Below are 18,741 nucleotides of genomic sequence, written 5' to 3'. Positions count from 1 at the left end.
GCCCTGGGGCAGGGTCCTGGCTCGTGCAGGTGCCCCGTGGGTGCCTATCATACCCCCAAACGTGCGCAAGAAAAGTATCACGCCACTAACACGCAACAGCTGAAGGCTGCTGCGAAAGCCGCGCAAAGGGAGAGGCACCGCGCCTCCAGAACCCCTTCTGCCCGCCCCGCTCACGCTCCGTGCTTCGCTGGCGCCCCCTCCGCCGGCCTCCGGGGCTTACAGGCGGCCTACGGCGGCGCGGCCCAAGCGCCGGCAACCTGCAGAAGAGGGATGACGTCAGAGGCGCGTAGTTCAGACGTTCGGTTTGCTGGGAGCACGCGGCTTTCGACCATGACGAAGCCGACGTGACCTTTGACCGCAGCGGCAAGGCGCAACAGCCAACACGGAGCCCTGGGTTACGGTGCGCGCTTTGGGGGCGTTATTGGGTTTGAAAACGATTTGGAACAAGCAACCCCTGCCCGTGTTCTGCCTCCCCGCTCCCCCGGCCGGGGCGCGACGCCTCCGCCGCCAAAGGCCGGCCGGCGGCGGGGCGAGGCCCGGCCCCTGCCCGCGGAGCTTGCCCACGGCCTCTCCTGCCCCAGGCCAGGCTTAAACCAACCGCCGAGGGCGCGATCCAGCTTCGGCACCGGGCCCCCGCCCCCGAACGGCCGCGGCCCCGCTGTACGGCCGCGCCGCAGCGGCGTCCTGCGAGCTCTGCCGTAAAGCGCGGCGGGCCCGGCATGGGGAAGCGGCGGGGCGGGCGGGAGCTGCTGCGCAGCCTGAGCAAGAAGCAGAAGAAGCACCTGAGGGACTTTGGGGAGGAGCACCCTTTCTATGACAAGTGAGTTCCGGGGGCGGGTGGCCCCTTTCCGGGGGGGCTGCGGCGGGGGCGCTGGACGGCCGTGCGGGCCGCGGAGGGGGGCGGGCTGCCCCGGGCTGCAGGCCCGAGTGCCGCCAGGCCGGCCGCGCACACCGCGCCGGGAGCCCGAGAGCAGGAGGGGAGCTGCCTGCGGAGGCAGAAATCTCGGAAGACGAGGGAAAGGCAGAAAATCCGGGCTCGGGTTTGTGCGCAGTAGGTATCGTAAAGCCTGGCTGCGCGGGCCGGAGGCTGCCGCGAGGGGTGGCGAGGCGGAGGGGTGCGAGCTGGTCTCTGCTTCGCCTCCGGCTCGGTCACTGCGCTGGTCGGGGCGCCAGCCTTCCCCCTGCTCGCTCCGCGTCCCTCCCTGCTCTCGCCAAGGCCGCGAAACCGCAGCGCTGAAGATCTCGTGTGACAAGAACCGTGGCTTCCTCAGCGGGACGGCCGCCTGTCAGAGAGGGTGCCCCGCTTTGGGACCAACACGTAACCTTTCAAGGAGTGAGCTGCCTAGTCCAAATGCTTGTGATTTGGTGTTGCTGTAAAGCCTTAGAAGCCTGCGAGGAAGGTGCTGTCAGGTCACTTGCTCAGTTTACCCTTATTTGCCCTCAGTAGCAGGCAAACAGCGTTAAGGTCTGTTATTTGTGTGTACCCTGGGACCCTCCCGGCGTGTGTCGCCTGGGGCGGGAGGCAGGGTCCCGGCCTGCCGGGGAGCAGTGTGCCGTGCCTCGCCCTGTGCAGCGTCACGCTCTGTCCCGCTCGTGGCTCCGTGTCTTTTTGAAAGAGTTGAGGTTAGTTTAAGCCCAGCTTAAACCAGTCCCAACACTGGTTAATTAATGCTGTTTTTCCTGTAGCATGTGTCTTTCCCACTTCATAGATCAATATTTAGTGCTAGAGGTAGGCTTTTGCTCTTAGCTTTGTTGTACAAACTACCCTTGTAGTTACATTCCTTAGACTCCTTTTAACACCTCCTCTTCTGATTAAAGCCGGGTTCTGCTTTAAAACATTTAACTTCTTGCTCAGTTATAAAGCTTGAGTGCTTAGGCTTCATGTCCGGAACGTAGCACCGAGAGGGTAACCCCTCGGGGTAAGTGCTGAGTCCGACTTCTTAGGGAGAATTGTGTGATGCTTTGGTTTTAAGCTTTCTTTTAACTTTGCTAAAACTTATGTAACTCATCGATTCCTTCTCCTGCTCATTTCTTTCATCCTGTGTATAACGTCATTGACAGAGTAAGATATTTCAGTGCTTGCTTTTCAGGGTTTCTGGAAGACCAGAAGCAACTCAAATCTGTGAACTGGTAATATTTCTTTATTTCTTCCTTACTTTCTTTTTTGTGTGGTTCAGTGAAGTGAAACACTTAACATTTCATGTTACTGAGTTATTCAGGCTCGTTAAGTCGTTCCCATTAGAAAACCTGCATTTAGGAGGAAAAAAAAATGAATATGATATTTTGTGTGGCTCTGAATTGTTCTCTACAGCATCCAGCTCAAATCTAATACCATGAGAGGGCAGAAGCAGCAGGAAATAACGTAGCTTTTCTTAGTTTTTTTTCTTACTTAGTCGCAGTGAAAAGTAAATCATGCTTTAATTTGTTTTAATAATGTTAATAAACTTACTGTTGCGTGAGTTAGGAGATGTTTTGTTTGCTGTTGAATGAAGAAATATGTTAATGCTCATTCCTCTTCTTCAGACTGCCAGCACTTTACTTTTCCTTCAGTCAGGATTTGTTAACCTCCTTTATCATCAGACAGATAAAAGGCTTAAAAGTTTCAGTGTGGAAAAATTAATTTTTCTGGTTCATTTGTTTCCTTTAGTGTTTGTGCATTAATATCTTATTTACTCATTTTTCCTCTTTGAGCTGAAAGGAGCTAAAAGAGAAGTAAATGGTGCTGTGCTTATAATCCTTGTTTTGCTATGATTTTGGCTATAACCTGGCACGCTGTCGTTGGCTGGTGTGAGCCTGGGACAGAACTTGCACTGGGTCTGCCTTGTTTGAAGCTTAGAGCTTTACAGCTGAGCCAAACCTGACCAACCCCCTGGTGGACTATTGTCAACTGATAGCTATTTCACTTACCTTCTTGAAAGCCAGAAGCATTTTCAGTGTGCTGTGTTCCCTGTACGTGTGCCCTTCTATACTTTTTGCTCTATGTGTGGTTTTCTTAAGAAAATCCATTGCCAGCTCAGTAAGTGCCTTGTCTGTGGAGTTCAAATGTCCTCGCTCAGCTGAGACTGAAAGAACCAAATTTTGTGATATTATAAGTCAAATCAGTGCAGAATGAGGCACTTCGGCCTAAGTCTACCAAGGTGCTTTCAAAGCCTAAGTGGAGATGTCCAGCATAACTATTTGGATAAAATGGTGATTTTTTTAAAATTCCATTGTTCCTGCAGAATGGTAGGGTGGGAAATGATCACATGGGAACTAGAGGTGAGGGTATTTGCCTGCTGCCTAATAGAGTGTTACTGTTGCTGGCATTACACTCGTGTTTTTCCTTCCAGTCTGAGACTTCTGATAAATCGAGTGCAGAAAGCGATTCAGAGACTGAAGTGGAACAGGTCTCTGTATATCATAAGCTGTTGGCTACCCTGAAGCCCTGTCCTGAGTCTGAGAGTGAGGAAGAAGAAGATGAAAGTGAATCAGAAGAAGATGGGGAAAGCGAAACAGAAATGGGCAGTGAAGGATCCCAGGAGGTGGGAGAAGCAGATGGAGGTGAAGAAGATAAGAATGATTTACCAGACCAGGAGGAAGGTAGTTTATCTTTTCCCATGCTTTGGTAAATGTTGTTTCAGTTAGAAAGTTTGAATAACGTACGTTTTTAGCCAGGATCCTGGTGTAGACTGGTTTGTTGGCTGGGTGCTCTTCTGGCTTGGAGACTCTGTTGCTCCATTGCCTCTGTGTGCGTGGGAGCAGCAGCTGCTGAAGGATGGGGGGGGGGGGGGTAACTGTGCTCATTTTCCGGCAGACAGCCCACTGCTGCTTCCTCAGATGTTGTTTGTGCGGCAGCACAGAGGAAATACACATGGAGCAGCATACCAGGGGTTCTCACCCACTCATGGGAGACGCAAGCTGTTCTCTCACACAGCATCTGGCTTGGCTGCTGCCATCGAGGGGAGGGAAAGGTTTGCCTCATAGCAGAGGAAAGAATATGTAGATGGGAAGGAAACCTCTCCCTTATGACGAGGCATCCTCATTCACGAAGCCTGCAAAGAAATTCTGGGAGGGAGGAGTCAACTGTTCAATTATTTTCAGTTATTTGAGGTCTGTGGTATCTAAAACATATATTCCCCAGGTAGGTTATTTCTTCAATTTTCTCTTGGGAAACATACATTGTATGTTATGTAATGTTCGGCATGCTAGCCAAAAGTCGTCTTTACTGTAGAGTACAAAGACTGTTTTTATCTTTTTTTTAATAGATCTTAAAAGAAAAAGAATTGGTAACTCAAAGGGAACAACTTAGCCACCAAGAGGTAGCTATAGACACTAACTTTTCCAGGAGAATATAACCCATTTCTCTCTCTAACAAGTTACAGCTACAGACACAGCAGAGTGGACGCTTGGCCAGGAGCAGGCTGATGGCACAGATACCCCTTGTGACCCAAGTCACGGAGTAATTGAGTTTACTGATGTGAAACATGAATCTGAATTTAGCTTGGAAACCAATTTCATGGAAGACGAGAGTGGAGATTGCAATGCAGATAAGAGAGACAGCAATTCTTCACAAGCCTTTTCAGAAGGTAAAACACAGCATGTTTTGTGTTTAGCGATCTGCCTCTAGAGGAGTATCCATAAACGTGTAAATTATCAAAATCCACAGAGATACGCTATATAGCTTCCGAGTTCTTCTGCTACATTATTCATTGTATTGCCTACATGTGAGCTGGTTACATAAGGGATGCTTAACACCAACGCAGACGTGTGGCTGAACCGTTTGTTTTCTGTAGCCCCTGTGGACTGGGGTTTGTGCGTAGTTTCTGTTACAACTGATAAATCCTGAAATAGCACGAACTAGAAATGTGCGTGAAAGGGATTATTTTGCTCTGTTGCTTTAACAGTAGTTTAAACAGCTAGTGTAATATGAAAGGCCCTGCAAACCTTCACTTGACTGTGGAAGTTATTCTTGGCACAGACGGCACAAGAGATAATAACAAAGCTGACCTGTGAGGGCATCCTTCACAACTCAGTGGAGTCAGAGATGAGATTCTGGGAAGCCTGGGGCAGCCACAGTAATTTAGACAAATGCTCAGGGCTCTGTGAATTTTGAAGGTGACGCAGAGGAGTCTGACTGCACCAGGATCGGGAAGGCATGAGGCATCACTGGAGCATCTGTGTGGTATCTTTGAAGGATGTAGCCCAGAATCGCAGTGCCGCAGTGTGCTGATGGGTGCAATCTGGGCTTCAGTGTTGAGTTGTTCCACCATGTGTAATACAAATAACTGTGAGCATGGGTGTGTGATCGTTCAGTGGTATGCCACACATGGGCACATGCAGAGCTTCTATTCGTATTTAATCCTCTGTGGTTTTAATATCAGATGGCATAGTTTGAGAGAGAGAGAAATATGTTTGTAGCATCCGTAGTGATGCTGGCTTGTCATCTTGGAGCAGCAGATGACATTAGATCTGGGAGGCAGCCTAGCTGATACATGAAATGTGTGGAAGCATCAAAGGGCCATGTGATAGAAAAAACAGCTCGTTCTTGTTACCATGAGAATATTACTTAGGCTGTTGGCATTGCATTTTAATGAGAACTGTAGCTCTCCAACTGCATGCTAAGTATCTTAACAGCTTTGTTCAACCTATAAATGATGCACTACTTTGCACTGGGTTCCTGTAGCTTGAAAGTGGCTTTATAATCTGTTACAGAAAATGAGTCATCTAAGATAGCAGAAAGGGGATGGATTTCTACTGTGGTCCTGAGGTCACTAGAATTCATGAAAATGCTTCATGTTACTCCTTCTACTTTACCTGGCAAATGCTGGAATCAGTAAAACTCAGCTGAAGAGAGAACCTGTATTATAGTTAAATGATATCCTGTTCATGTGTGTTGCTGGGAAGATATTCTCAACAGTGTCAGAATTAGCAAATGTCTTGACTTTTGCCTGGATGACTTGTATGTGGGCTAGATATCCTTTGGCAAGCAGCGGTGTTCTCTAATTAGTTCTCTTTATGCAGTGAGTGCTGCTGTGCCACAAGCAGTGTACAGAGCTTGGTTTTCAAAATAAGCTTTGCATGTGACTGGTGCATGCTCCTGTCTTTGAATATAATATGTTTTTACAGTTCCTTGCCTCTCCCTTCCTGTCCAAAAAGAAATGCTGATTAGATAAATTAGACTTTTGCTTGCTTCAGGCAATTTTTGGCTCCCTTCCCCCAAACCCACCTAATCTTTCTCTGCTCTGTCACAAGCTGTATTTGTATTACTGGCCAAAGATAGAAAGCCCTGGGCAGAACTCTTTATAAATTAAGAAGGGCAGAGTAAGTTCACTTGGCTCTTTACTACTGACAGCCTGTTTCACCTGCAAGGGATGGATGTGCCAGAGCTTAAGGCAGAAAATTGCCAGTGTTTTCTACTACATATTGCTTTCCTGTCCAACAGTTGTTTTGTGATTGAAAGTTCTAGTACTTCTGTGAGTGCTTCTTTTTTCCTTTTTTTTTTTTTAAGCAGTCTGTCAAATCTGTTCTCTCTGTTCTTGTAGAGAGAATTTGACATCTTTTCTCTCATCTCGAAGTGCTTTGAAATAACTAGCTTTAACTGTTGTGCTGGCCAGCATGGAAACTGTTGGTGTCATTTGCAAATCCATTCTGAAACTTGATTCCAGTACTAGCTACAATAGTTCTCAGGATATTTTGTTGTTGTTGCTATAAATAGATCCATTTAAACAGCACATGGACAAAGAACTTGAAGAAAAAGAAGTAGAAGAAATGTCTACGCTTCCTAGAACTTCAAGTCAAAGCAAGGTAACGGTGTTCTGCAGCCATCCAGAGTTCCTAAAGATACCTGGATTAAAATAACACTATTTTTTTGTACACAAGTGAAGTAGATTCATAATTGTGACTATTAGCTGTTGGCACTGGAATTGTCAAGATTTTGTCCCTGTGGTGTTGTTGAAGTGTTTTCTTCTTCACTTAGTGCTGAGAGAGACTTGAAATCTAAAGTCTGCTGTTAAGTAAGCATATGGTGACGCATCTGAAAAACGTAGCTTTAGAGTTTGACCTGAGTCCCAAAACCACAGGTTTAGTACTCTTGACTCCGGGGAGAACCAGGACTGGTTTCTGAGTGGTAGCAGCACAATGCCAGGGATGTGCTCTTCAACTGAACTTATGAGGTGACCGTGTACAGTCTTAAAAGTACTCGTGATGTACTTTCACGTTCTTTCTTCAAGATGACTGGATCTCTGTACACATTTACAAGCCAATAAAGGAGAATTTAATACTTATACTGTTAATACTGGAAATAATAGGTGAATTACAGTACCAGAAAACTACCTCATGGCTTGAGAGAGAATATTGGTTTTCAAAATATCATTTTCAGACAAACCTTTGCTTCCTAATTTTTTCACATCTGATTTTGTTTTGGAGTGTTGCCTTGCATTCTGGTCAGCCATATGCTGGGTGACATTCATTGGAAGATATTCAATGGTTAGTCAGTCAGAAAGCTGTGATTTGACAATTTTATTTTATTTTTTTCTTTTTTGGAATATGGTGGCCAAAAATACCAGTGCCACCTGAAGCAATGCAGGATACATCTTTGCTTAACTTGGTGTAGCCACTTTATGGAGTTAATAGATAGGGACAACTTTCATAGAAGAAGGCTTAAAGTTTAGAGTTTTCCCCTACTACACTGATAGCTTTTGCACTTGAAATCAGAAGGACTCCCAACAAGGCTGCATTTAGCAGCTGATTCACAACTTCTGGGTTTAGTCCCTAATGGGGTTTTATTTTCACCTTTAAACAAAGTACATACCTCAGTGCAGCTGATCTATAAGCATAGTCAGACTCCAGGGTTCTCATCTTGTCCCTGGTTTGTGCCGCTGATTTGCTGGATGGATTAGGCAGAAATGACATCCTTCCTTGGTTTTCACATCTGTAAAATGAAGACAAACTCATCACTGCAAAATACAATCAGATCTACTGACCTGAAGTTTACTGTTTTTTACCCTGGTAGACTCCAAAGAAGAGATTGTGTATTGAAGAGAAGGTTTCACCTTGTATTATGAAAAGATATTTGACTAAACTGCCAGCTGTGATGATGTGCTTTTAAGTGTACTAAGTTCCGTACATATGACTCCTCTTCCTTTGGGTTTGTTTTTTTTTTCAGTGGCCAAGGCTGGGCCAACTAACTTTTTCTTCCTCTTTGGAGAAACATAAAATTTTGAAAGCGGACAAAGACGTTGATGTGAAACAGCTTTATCTTCACAAGCCTTTAGAATCCACTTGGCCAAAAGTGAATAAACAATTTCTGCCCTCAGTGAGCAAACCAAGCGATCCCTCTTTTACCCCATTACAAAGAGAGCTCTTCTGTATCATGAATACATACCGGGACTTGTTCTATCCAGAGAGAAATGCTTTAACAAATGGAGAAGAAATCCGACACGCTTACTGCTTGCATGCCTTGAACCATGTTCTGAAGGCAAATGCCCAGGTGCTCAGCAACAATGCTAAACGAAGAGACCAAAAGCCGGGGACTGACAATGATGACTACAGGGATCAGGGGCTCACTAGACCTAAGGTAAGAGAGCTGCGTTAATGTGATTTTCCCCACCCCGCCTGGCTCTCTGGTCAGGCTGTATAAACATCCCGGTAGATTATCCAGAGTATTTCTGTTGCTGCTCTCTCAGGCAACATGTTACTGGGCCTGGGTCTTTCCACATCCCTTTATTGTGCCTGGGAGCTGTCTGCCGTGGCCTGGGCAAATACCCTGCAAGAAGCAGTGAGCACAGGGTGTCGGTCAGCCTGTTCCCATGCTGAGCCATGAGTTTGACTTTTCTTTTTCTTTGTCCCCCTGTCACTACAGACTGAGATGTCAACTTTTCCTTCTTCCTTTTCTAAATCTACCAGTACAGACAGGTGCCTCCACATCAGTCTTCAGTGTTAGTGCAGGTAGTTTAGGCTGTCACCCAACGTGGGATGTCCCAGAAAATTTTTTTGTCCTTAGGCACCTGTAAGGACTTGCCTGCATGGAAGGCTCTTTCTGTAACTGGGAGACCTCAGGGAATCCCAGTCCCATTGTTAGGGCCACCTGTCATGGTTAGTGGAGCCGGCCTCAAACCAAGGCTTCCAAGACTCACATCCTGTAATTGATAACCAGGTGGATTCAGCTGGGGCTAGCCTGTCACTGTTGGTGCCAACTACCTGTTGAACAGTTTCAAAGTTGGGTTTCAGTGTTTGCTCACATCTGGTAAATGCCTTTTGTTTCTATGTTGACTCCCCAGTTAAGTATTTATTTGAGTGCTGTACAGAGGCTATTGCCACCCACCTGGGAGCCAGCTGTTGACCCTGTCTGTGTATTGTGGGAGCTTTTGCTTGCTTGGGGGATAGGGAGAACAGGAGAATATGCTTAGTTTTCAATTCACCTTCAGTGGTACCCTGGGTGTGAGGTGGTGAACCAAATCAAGCTGCTGGCAAGTACCTGTTCATGAGTATGCTGTGTCCCTGTGCATCCTCCCTCCTTGCTGCATGTCAGGATTCTTTTGTTCTGAGTGGTGGGATCCCCATGGGGACAGATCTAAGTAAAAAAAAAAAAAAAGTTACTTAACATACAGTTAACTGTGAGTGCTCATATTTTATGCATTATTCTGTTGTAACTTGATTTACACAGGTACTGATGATAGTGCCCTTCAGGGAATGTGCTTTGCGAATTGTGCATATTTTGATCAGTCTTCTTGAAGTGAATGACAAAAGAAAGATAGATGTAAGTAATAAAAAGCGCTTCAAAGGGGAGTTTGGCTCTGACCCAGAAGAGAAGCCCCCCAACCTGAAGAGACCTGAAGATTATGAAGCCATCTTTGCTGGCAACATTGATGACCACTTCAGAATTGGTAATAACCTGCTGAATGGATGATCTTTAGCTTGTAAAGAACTGAGAAGTAACAAGTTCTTCCTAAATGTCTAGGAGCTATGAGGGCTGGAAGTCCTGGTGATACTCTAAGCTCTGTGGTATTCGTGCTGCTCTTGCACTGGCAGCTTGGATTTTTCTACAAATCTTTCTTGCCTTGCCAGAACTTAAAAAGGGGAAGAATATACAAAGGTTATGATTTTAACATCAAGTCCAGAATTACTTAAAATGCAATGATTGCTTTATTGCAGCAGGACTACCCACACCTCATGCTAAAAAGGATAGCCTTATGCAGCAAAGTCTTTCATGTTATTAAAAAATGTCTGGGGCTTTAATCAGCCTAATCACAATGTCTCTTGTAATCAGTAATGGTTGGAACAAAATTAAAGCTCAATACTGAGCAAAACAGTTTTCTACTATGCTGTCCATGGTTTTCATGAAAGCAAAGGGGTAGCCAGCAAACAGGACTGTTGGACAAGCAGCAAAATTGGGACTATTTCATAATATTGTAATCTCACGCTGTTCCAGTAACTCAGTATGCAGAGAATTAGCTAGTGGCTTGGTTCCTGGAGCTGCCATGATGAGTAGGCAGTTTTTTCTAACTTGACAGATCAGAGGCTTTTGAAATTACTGTCCCTTGAAAGATAAATTGTCATTCCAAGAGATTTAATGATACAGTAGAAGATGCAAGCAGGTCCCACTCAGTAAATATCTCTCTGGCTGAGACTTGTCTTTCCATAGCATAATTATATTCCTTTCAGTCCTCTCCAATACCACAGTCTGCTTGATCCACTTCCTAGGTGTGAAGAAATGCTTGAAGACGCTTTCAGTACTGTTACTTGCAGAAACAAATCATAGAAGCAGAATAATTATTCTTTCTTACTGTGCCTCGCACCCTGTTACTTCTGCACAAAGATCTAATTTAAAGCACATTGGTTTTGCCTTACTAAAACCACCCTTTCACATTTTGAAACAGAAAAAAAGACTTGATGCTCTTAAACCATGTATATACTGTGACAAGTGATATCTTCTTCCTGGAAATTCAACCAATTGTGCCTTTTTTTTTTTCTTTTCCCATTTTTATCATTGGGTTAAAATAGATAGCGGGAGGGGTCCCTGTTGCTGTCTGTGGGAAATTCTTACAAGTGCCTTCAGCTGTGCCTGTGATAGCTGGGTTTACACTGAGAGGGAGAGAAGTTGGAGACACCTTTGCTGGGCAGACTGTAGTGGGTGGTTTGAATATGGTCCAGACTACGTGGATTTTTAAGATCAAAAAACTGTGGGTCCTAGCAATGTTGCCATTTAGTTACGGCACAGGTAACAAACTCCTTTGATTCCTTCCTTTTCCTTTCTCTAACATAAGAGGTGATGCATAAGCTGCTTTGGCATGTACACTGCAACGTGCTCTGTGAGAAGCAAATGCCAGGGACGGTGCAAGACTGGTGATGCTTTCAGTTGCCATAACATGAAGAACCTTTTCCTATGCGTTTTAGTAGCAACCCTTATGGCCCTGTGAATAAAGGCAGTTTATAGTCAAGAGGTCCAGACTGAATCTTTCATGACAGATTAAGGTAACAGTTACTGTGGTACCTAATGGCAGAGACCAAAGTCTAGGATTTAGGGAGAAAGTAGTAGTTAATAATTTCTGCCTTTTTTTTTTCCTTAAGTGTTTCAGCTCCTTCACCCCCCCTTTTTAGCAGAAAAGTCACGAGACATGTTTCAGTTAAAAAAATGTTGTCCAGGCTATGATGAAGCTGGAAAAAAATACTACTGAAAGAGTTTGCCAAACTTCATGAAAGTATGCCAAATGCTTGTCAAACGGCGGGGGGGGGGGTAAGCCCTTTTCAGGGAAAGAAGAGTTTCAGACAGATTGGTTTTGTCCAGCTATAATCATTAGTATGTGTTAAGAGAGAGGAAACGTAGGGAGGTACTATTACAGAGCCTGCTGGGAGAAAATGGTTTATAATTGACCTTAACTAAGAAATTGCTGTTGGTTGTTGGACAGGGGTTGCGATTCTTCAAAAGAGTATGAGATTATATGCACCGTTTTACTCATCGGATATCATCATTGCCTCTCCCCTGGGTATGAGGACTATTATTGGCGCAGAGGGGGAGAAGAAGAGAGATTTTGATTTTCTATCATCAATAGAAATTCTCATAATTGATCAAGCAGATATTTACCTGATGCAGAATTGGGAACATGTTCTGGTACGTTTTCCGTACGTGTTCATTTTTGTGATGTAGCATGTCTTGTTAGTCTGACATAACTTTGTTTTGGCACTGAGCAGTATTGCTATTTTTTTACTGACTTGATTCCAGACATGTATGCTTGTTCCTTTTCCTCCCTCCACCCTGATATTTTCCTTATACTAAGAATATTCTTTCTACAGATTTTGGTAGCTTTCAGCACCTGAGCTCTATAAATCTTAGTATTTGGTGCTTTAGTGTCATATTTCATCTGAAATATTTTTGGACAGCTTTAATTATCTTGCATGATGAGATAATGATGATTCCTTTAATCACATCTGGGAGAAAATATGCCCGCTGTCTGACTGTCCTGTGTCTCAGTCAGATTGCAGCTGTATGAGGAATCCATACAACCTATTTCAGATTCCTCCAGGAAGCAGCAGGAGCTGGTGCTTGTCTTCACTGACTGCAGAGGCTGTTTCCTGTTTTGTTTTTTTTCCTTTGGGTGCAACTGCCTGCCATGCGGCGGCAGCGATGCCAGTCTGAGGCTTCATTCAGTGAGGCCAAAATGAAGTGAATTTCTTCACTTGCGCCCAAACTCTCCCTGAATGCAATAGGAAACTGCACTTGTGCTTCTTGTAGCTCAGAAACCTTGGGCCCATTGACTTAAATACAAACAAACAAATCCATTATACTTGCCCCATGGGGGAAGACTGGAAGCAAAGGTTACTGTTACTGATGACTGAAGAGATGGTAGCTTTCGGCTCTGTGGCAGGAAATCATGTAAATTACTCTTGCTGTGGTCAATAAATTCCAGACAGTCGTGTCTTGGGAGATGACTACTGTTTTATATTCTGTGCAGTCTGGCTCATCCCTGCCCACTTTCTTGCTGCAGTTAAAGCACTTGCAGTCTGGGTGCAAGGATGTCAGTCAGTAATGATGTGTTCCTATGTCTCTGTGTAGCACCTGATGAAGCACATTAACCTACTGCCTCTGGATTCCCACGGGGTGGACTTCTCCCGAGTGCGAATGCTGAATCTCAATAACTGGTCCAAGTACTACCGCCAGACGCTGCTGTTCAGTGCTCTTCAGGATCCCCAGATTAATTCTGTCTTCAACAAACACTGCTTCAATTATGTGGGGCAGGTGAGTTCACATATGAGCTGAAAGCCTTCTTTTAAATGCTGGCGTAAGGGAGGGGGAGAGGAACAGAAAACCCAACATGTGGAAAAATTCCATAACTCAGTTGTAGAAGGACTGTCTGTGTGCCAGTCATTTCCATTACCCAAGTATTTCAGTCTGAATCTCCATGATGCTGCATGACAATTTCTAATGCTGTGCCAAAGGCATGAAGAACTACTCTTCTTGCAGTGACACTTATTTGATCCTTTTCTGTCACGGGTAGCTGTTTCATGTCAGAAATCAGATTTTGGTTTTTTTCTTAATTTGATGCACACAAGTTAACTTGTTTTATTTACTTTGTTAAATGGAGGGTTTGCCTGCTTTCCACTTCCTCCCCCCCACCCCTGTGAATAAGAAGCACAAACTGCTATTACTGTGAAAGAAACAGGAAAAGCAGTAACCTTAGTCATCTATCTCAAATATATGAAAGTCAGAGCATAAGCAGTGGTCATGTGTATTTTACAGATCTGGTATGTGTATACATGAATGTAGTTTTGTATTGGAGCTTTTTTGAAAACAGCCTGTGCACTGCTTGCAGATGTGAGTTACAAGCAGAAAGCTGGCGGGAGTGTGGCTGCCTCTGACACGCTGCTTCCCTAAACATCCTACTTTCTTCTTGCAGGTGGCTGTTCGCAATGTACCGCTCAGGGGCTCCATTAGCCACGTTGTGGTCCAGCTTCCTCATGTTTTTCGGAAGCTAGAAGCTGAAAATTTAACTTCTGTAATAGATGCAAGGTACTCTGTGTTCCAGACTATTTTGCTGTGCCCTAATGACTGCAATTTCAGATTTAGTTGAGCTTACTGTTTCCTGCAGAGTACAGTGTGATTTCGCCACAGAAGTACGCCTTCATTAGTCTTCAGATGCAGGGTAGGCTTGCACAGGTGGAGGGGGATACTGAACTACTTCTTGCCAAAGGCACTGGAGAATAAAGTCTGGGAAAGGAATACCAGTCTCTGCTGTAACTGTGTAGCACTGATAAAGCCTTTGCCTTTTGTCTTCTACATGTGTACAGATCCTCTGAAGTTGAAGGAAAAAGGTAGTCAAAATCTTCTGTAGCCTCTTGTGTCTGATGATGTTCCTGTTCGAGGTCATATCCGTATTGGAAAGCTAAATGTTAACTCTAGTTAAAACATACTTGTTTTCTTAACTCAGGTTTCAGTTTTTCATCGACAAAGTGTTGCCTGAGTACCGCGACGCCATCATGTCACACACGCTCATTTATGTTCCGTCATATTTTGACTACGTGCGTCTTCGAAATTACTTCAAAAAAGAGGAGCTGAATTTTACTCACATTTGTGAATACACAAAGAAGGCTGCCGTCTGCAGAGCAAGACGGTTCTTTCTCAAGGGAGAGAAGCAGTTTTTATTGTTCACTGAGCGCTTCCACTTTTACAAAAGGTGAATTGTTGACCGAGTTTTCCTTTGAGTTGCATGTGTACTATGTTGGAAGTAGAGTCTGACCTTAATCACAGCTGGGCTATATTGCATTTTGAATCTGTTGGTCTCTCTGAGGACTACTTTGGCTCTGAAGCAAGAGCTTTTTAGTTTGCTTTAAAATTTTTGCACGTTGTCAGCAGTGCCTTGCAGAGACTAATATTTTGGTATGCGCAGGGCTTTATTCAGGAAGGTAAGTGCTGCGAAGTTCCACTGATGTCAGGGCAGGATGGTATAGCCTGCAAAATAGGATTCATTGTACCTTTTATTTGTGTTCATCTGTGCCACAATAGTTACATAAAATTCTGGAAAAGGGCAGGTAATTGGTTCAGTAATGCAATACGGCAAGCTGAGGCCACCCAGAAAACTTGCTAAGCCCTGACTGGAGCTGTTTAGAAGTTCCTAATGGAACAGTTTTTTCTGTTAGCAGAAGATGTTTTGGCAAAAATGAAAAGTTTCACAAGGCTCAGTCTGATCAGGCTTCAGTGTTATAAAACCCAAGCCAAAGAGGCTGAATACTGCAGAATTCGGTGGTGGTTTGTACTTCAGAGGAAGTCACAGTGCCTGGCACCATTAGACCTCCCCTCGCCTTGCCCTTAATTCCACATCTGTATGTAGTCTTCATGACACAGGGTTTGCAGAGCTGAGCTACAACCAATGTGCATTGAAGTTGATGGAAGAACTGAGATAAGACTGAGGTTTTAATAGTCATGCTTTGTAAAAATTGGCAACAAAGTTACTTTTTTGTGGTTTTTTTTTTTCCTACTACAGGTACACAATAAAAGGCATTAGGAACCTCATTTTCTATGAGTTACCAACCTACTCCCACTTCTACGGTGAGATTTGTAATATGATGAAGGCCACAGACAATGGAGTGGATGCTACTTGGACCTGTACTGTGCTCTACTCCAAGTACGATGCTCAGAAATTGGCTGCAGTGGTTGGCATAGAGCGCACAGCTCAAATGCTACAGTCCAAGAAAAACGTGCACCTCTTTGTTACAGGAGAAAATGAATAAGTGATATTGCAGTCTAGATGACTGGAAGGACCTGGATTTTTCTCCTAATGCAGTTTTTATGTTGCTTTTTTTAAAAAGTATTGAAGTATTAAACTTTTTATTCCCTTTTACTAAATACTGTTGAAATTGTTCATACAGGATTAAATTTTATTTCAGTAATTTGTCCAACAAGAAACAAAGGATGTCACTGAAGAAAGCAGGGCTTGGGGGTTTCTTCTGTATAGAAACAAAATCAGTCCAGAACTATCTTGTATATTGAAAAACTCCCTGGTCAGTATAGGTTGATGCTGTGATAAATAACTTTTGAATGGGTTGCTTCACTTCATTTTCAGGTGTAGCAAACTCACATTCTTTTATCGAAGGCAACCTTTTTCCTTTAGTCTCAGGGGAGAAATGTGTCCAAGTATTCCATGCAGTCACTATTCTGTAAGCCTGTGCAAGGGAGGTGCAGGTGAAGCCTCTTCAGCACGAGCATGTTGAAGGAGAGTTGAACTTGCTTCAACTCGACAGTTGTGAGACTCCGTGAACATGCTGGGGTAGGAGCTACGGGTTTGTGTCTTTTCCTGAGTGACCTAAATCTCTCTGCCTCCTATTTAAAACAGCCCCTCTGGCCAGTCAGTTTTACTGGGGATAAGTTTTCTTCCGAAGGAAAACAGATTTGAACTTGGCAGGCAGATGAGCCCAGGCCTGCCTAGCCCCATGATCACTGGAGCAGTGTTGTGGAGCACAAAACCAGGTGGGTGCAGCTGTAAATGCTTGTGGTCTCAGATCTTGCACCATGGGGTGGTGTTGGTTGGTTTTTTCATTCCTCTTAATGGTTTCCTTATGGGCAGCATGGAAGCATCATGGTGCTGCCTCTTCTTTCTTTTCTTCTCCTTCCAGGAATTTAAATTCCTAATTTAAAAGGAGCTAAAAGTAGAGAGATCAAGTTTTGTAAGCATGTGGTAAGACAGTCCTGTGGGAGGGGCAGGTGAGCCCAAATGCAAGAAGGAAACATCCATCCTGTGATAAGCTTCGAGGGAATTCTTGTCTGGGAGGCTTAAGTAAATACACCAAAGCAAAACAAACTCCTTGAGTAAACACACGAGGACATAATTTTAGTAGATTTTTAAAATCATATTCTTCATTTCTGTATTTCTTAGAGGCTGTGAACTCAGGCAGTAATTGAAGACCTGAAATCATTTAGTAGACATGCAAATCCATGCAGTTCTTGCTTTGCATTTTAAGTAATGATTTCTGTTAATTTTATGTAGCTCTGCTGTAGCACACAAGAATTAAGAGCCAGCCACAGCAAAAGTTCTCTTTGAGAACATCTCCCTGCTGTACAGCAGAGACAGCAGTAGCAGCAAACAAGGGATTTTCTTGTACGGCCTAGGCTCGATGTGGGAGAGTTGTGGCTGTGCATATGAAAACAAGGACACAAAACAGGATTAAGGAATTTTCTTTCTATACCGGATGTACTTAGCAGAGATGAATAGCTGACCTCTGTGGAAGCTAAAGTGGGGATAGCTACTTAGGGAGATAACATCATGCAGTGCAGCTACTGTTTAAGGAAGCAGCAAGAGTTTTGTGCCAGAGCCTTAACTATGCAAGGATTTTTCTGCCCCCACTAAAGTTAATAGCAAAGCACCTTGATGGGAGTAGGGCCAAATTGTATTCTGAGTCCCTCATCGTTTTTTATATCAGCTACCTGGATTTGTCAAGACAAGCATACTTGAAATTTGAAATGTATATACCGGTGTTACATTTTTAATGTTGATTACTAATTATAACTCTCTGATTTCAAAAGTAGTATGTAAATGCCTCTTCGCTGCCTTCAGTTAGAGGTCAGAGATGCAAGTACAAAGTTGATGTGTGACTGCCCTTAGGGAGCTCATGCATGAGATTTTTGTGCCCTGGCGAAATTGGACTTGATTTAGTACGGAGCCTCATAAGCCAATGCTAGAAATCCTGCCTAGGGAGCCACACCAGTGGGTTGGACAGGTTTGGTGATACAGGGAGCCTGTCTCTGTGCTGGTGTGAAGGCATTTCTGTTCCTAGGTGCTACCCCCTACCCCCGTGCTGTGATGTTCCCATGCCTCAGGTGTTGGCCCATTTGATAGTGGAATTGCAGCGAACTGGGGAGACGATTTGGTCTTGTTTAAAACTTCCCCTTATTTTAGACAATTCCCTGGTGTAGTTCGCAGCAGGGCTCTGCAAAGTGGTTTGTCCAAGAGTGGCCCCAAAGACAGTGAGTTACTGGGAGATGGCGAGCTCTGAGGTCAGGGTTTGGCTCATGCTGGGTGTGTGTTCGCAGATACCAACGCTTCGCTTGCTGGAACGACTGCTGGCTCCAAATGAGTTACTTAAGAGCCTGTCTTATAATGCATTTTCTTGATGATAATGTGGCTTTCAGAGAGGTGGCTGAATCTAATGCATTCTTGTGGACACTCTTAGTCAGTTATAGAAATGGAGTATGTACAGCTGGGGTTTGTCTTTTTTTTTTTTTCCCAATTGTTCAACACTTTGAAAAGTTCAAATTCTGGCACAAATGGAATAAGAAAAGATGGTAGCAAATACAATATTTTACCTTTTTTTACTTGAAGGCATGCAATCTTGGCATGGCAAGTTTTTTGCAGCTTTTTCACAAGAATGCACTAATGATGAGTAACTACTTGTCTTGAGGAAACAAATTTGAAACAAAATCCTGTTTATTTTGGTATCAGTTACATACCTTTAAGAGGGTGGTGATGTTTCTTAAGAGTCCTTTTTTTGGCAATGTTTCAAGAGGATGTCTGAGTACTGAAAATGAATCCCGTGTTCTTTTTATTTGTGAAAGTCATTGTAAGGCAGTGTTTGAGTTGACTGCCTGGCATCAGGGAGGCGGCTTTCCAGACACCAGCTGCTAACCTGCAGTAGTGACGAAGCATTAGCCACTAGTTTTTGGTATTTCAAACCCAAGTGTAAAAATAAACTGGGATTAAGATGTTAAACAAGAATTCTTTTTTGGCATCTCCCACCTCTCGGGAAATCCTAGTAATTGATGACCAAGAGAAAACC

General features: G+C 44.1%; 1 protein-coding gene across 2 annotated transcripts; it reads left to right on the top strand.

The window, feature by feature from the left end:
- The first annotated feature begins 284 nt into the window (after window positions 1-284).
- On the top strand, window positions 285-15,817 carry UTP25 (UTP25 small subunit processome component). 2 transcript variants are annotated; one of them, XM_075088989.1, is made up of 12 exons: window positions 285-820; window positions 2,091-2,130; window positions 3,330-3,579; window positions 4,356-4,565; window positions 6,695-6,783; window positions 8,144-8,554; window positions 9,644-9,863; window positions 11,886-12,088; window positions 13,031-13,213; window positions 13,872-13,984; window positions 14,403-14,648; window positions 15,456-15,817. In XM_075088989.1, the coding sequence occupies exons 1-12, from the start codon at window positions 720-722 to the stop codon at window positions 15,700-15,702; spliced, it is 2,313 nt and encodes a 770-aa protein (XP_074945090.1). In that variant the 5' UTR covers window positions 285-719; the 3' UTR covers window positions 15,703-15,817. The 2 variants fall into 2 exon arrangements, with proteins under 2 accessions (XP_074945090.1, XP_074945091.1); XM_075088990.1 differs by having other exon boundaries at window positions 611-820; window positions 4,362-4,565.
- The last annotated feature ends 2,924 nt before the right edge of the window (window positions 15,818-18,741 follow it).

This window comes from Phalacrocorax aristotelis, chromosome 3 (genome assembly GCF_949628215.1).
Source record: "Phalacrocorax aristotelis chromosome 3, bGulAri2.1, whole genome shotgun sequence".
Lineage (NCBI taxonomy): Eukaryota > Metazoa > Chordata > Aves > Suliformes > Phalacrocoracidae > Phalacrocorax > Phalacrocorax aristotelis.
The sequence above is the reverse complement of the archived record's forward strand: the minus strand, read 5'-3'. Positions and strand labels throughout refer to the sequence as shown.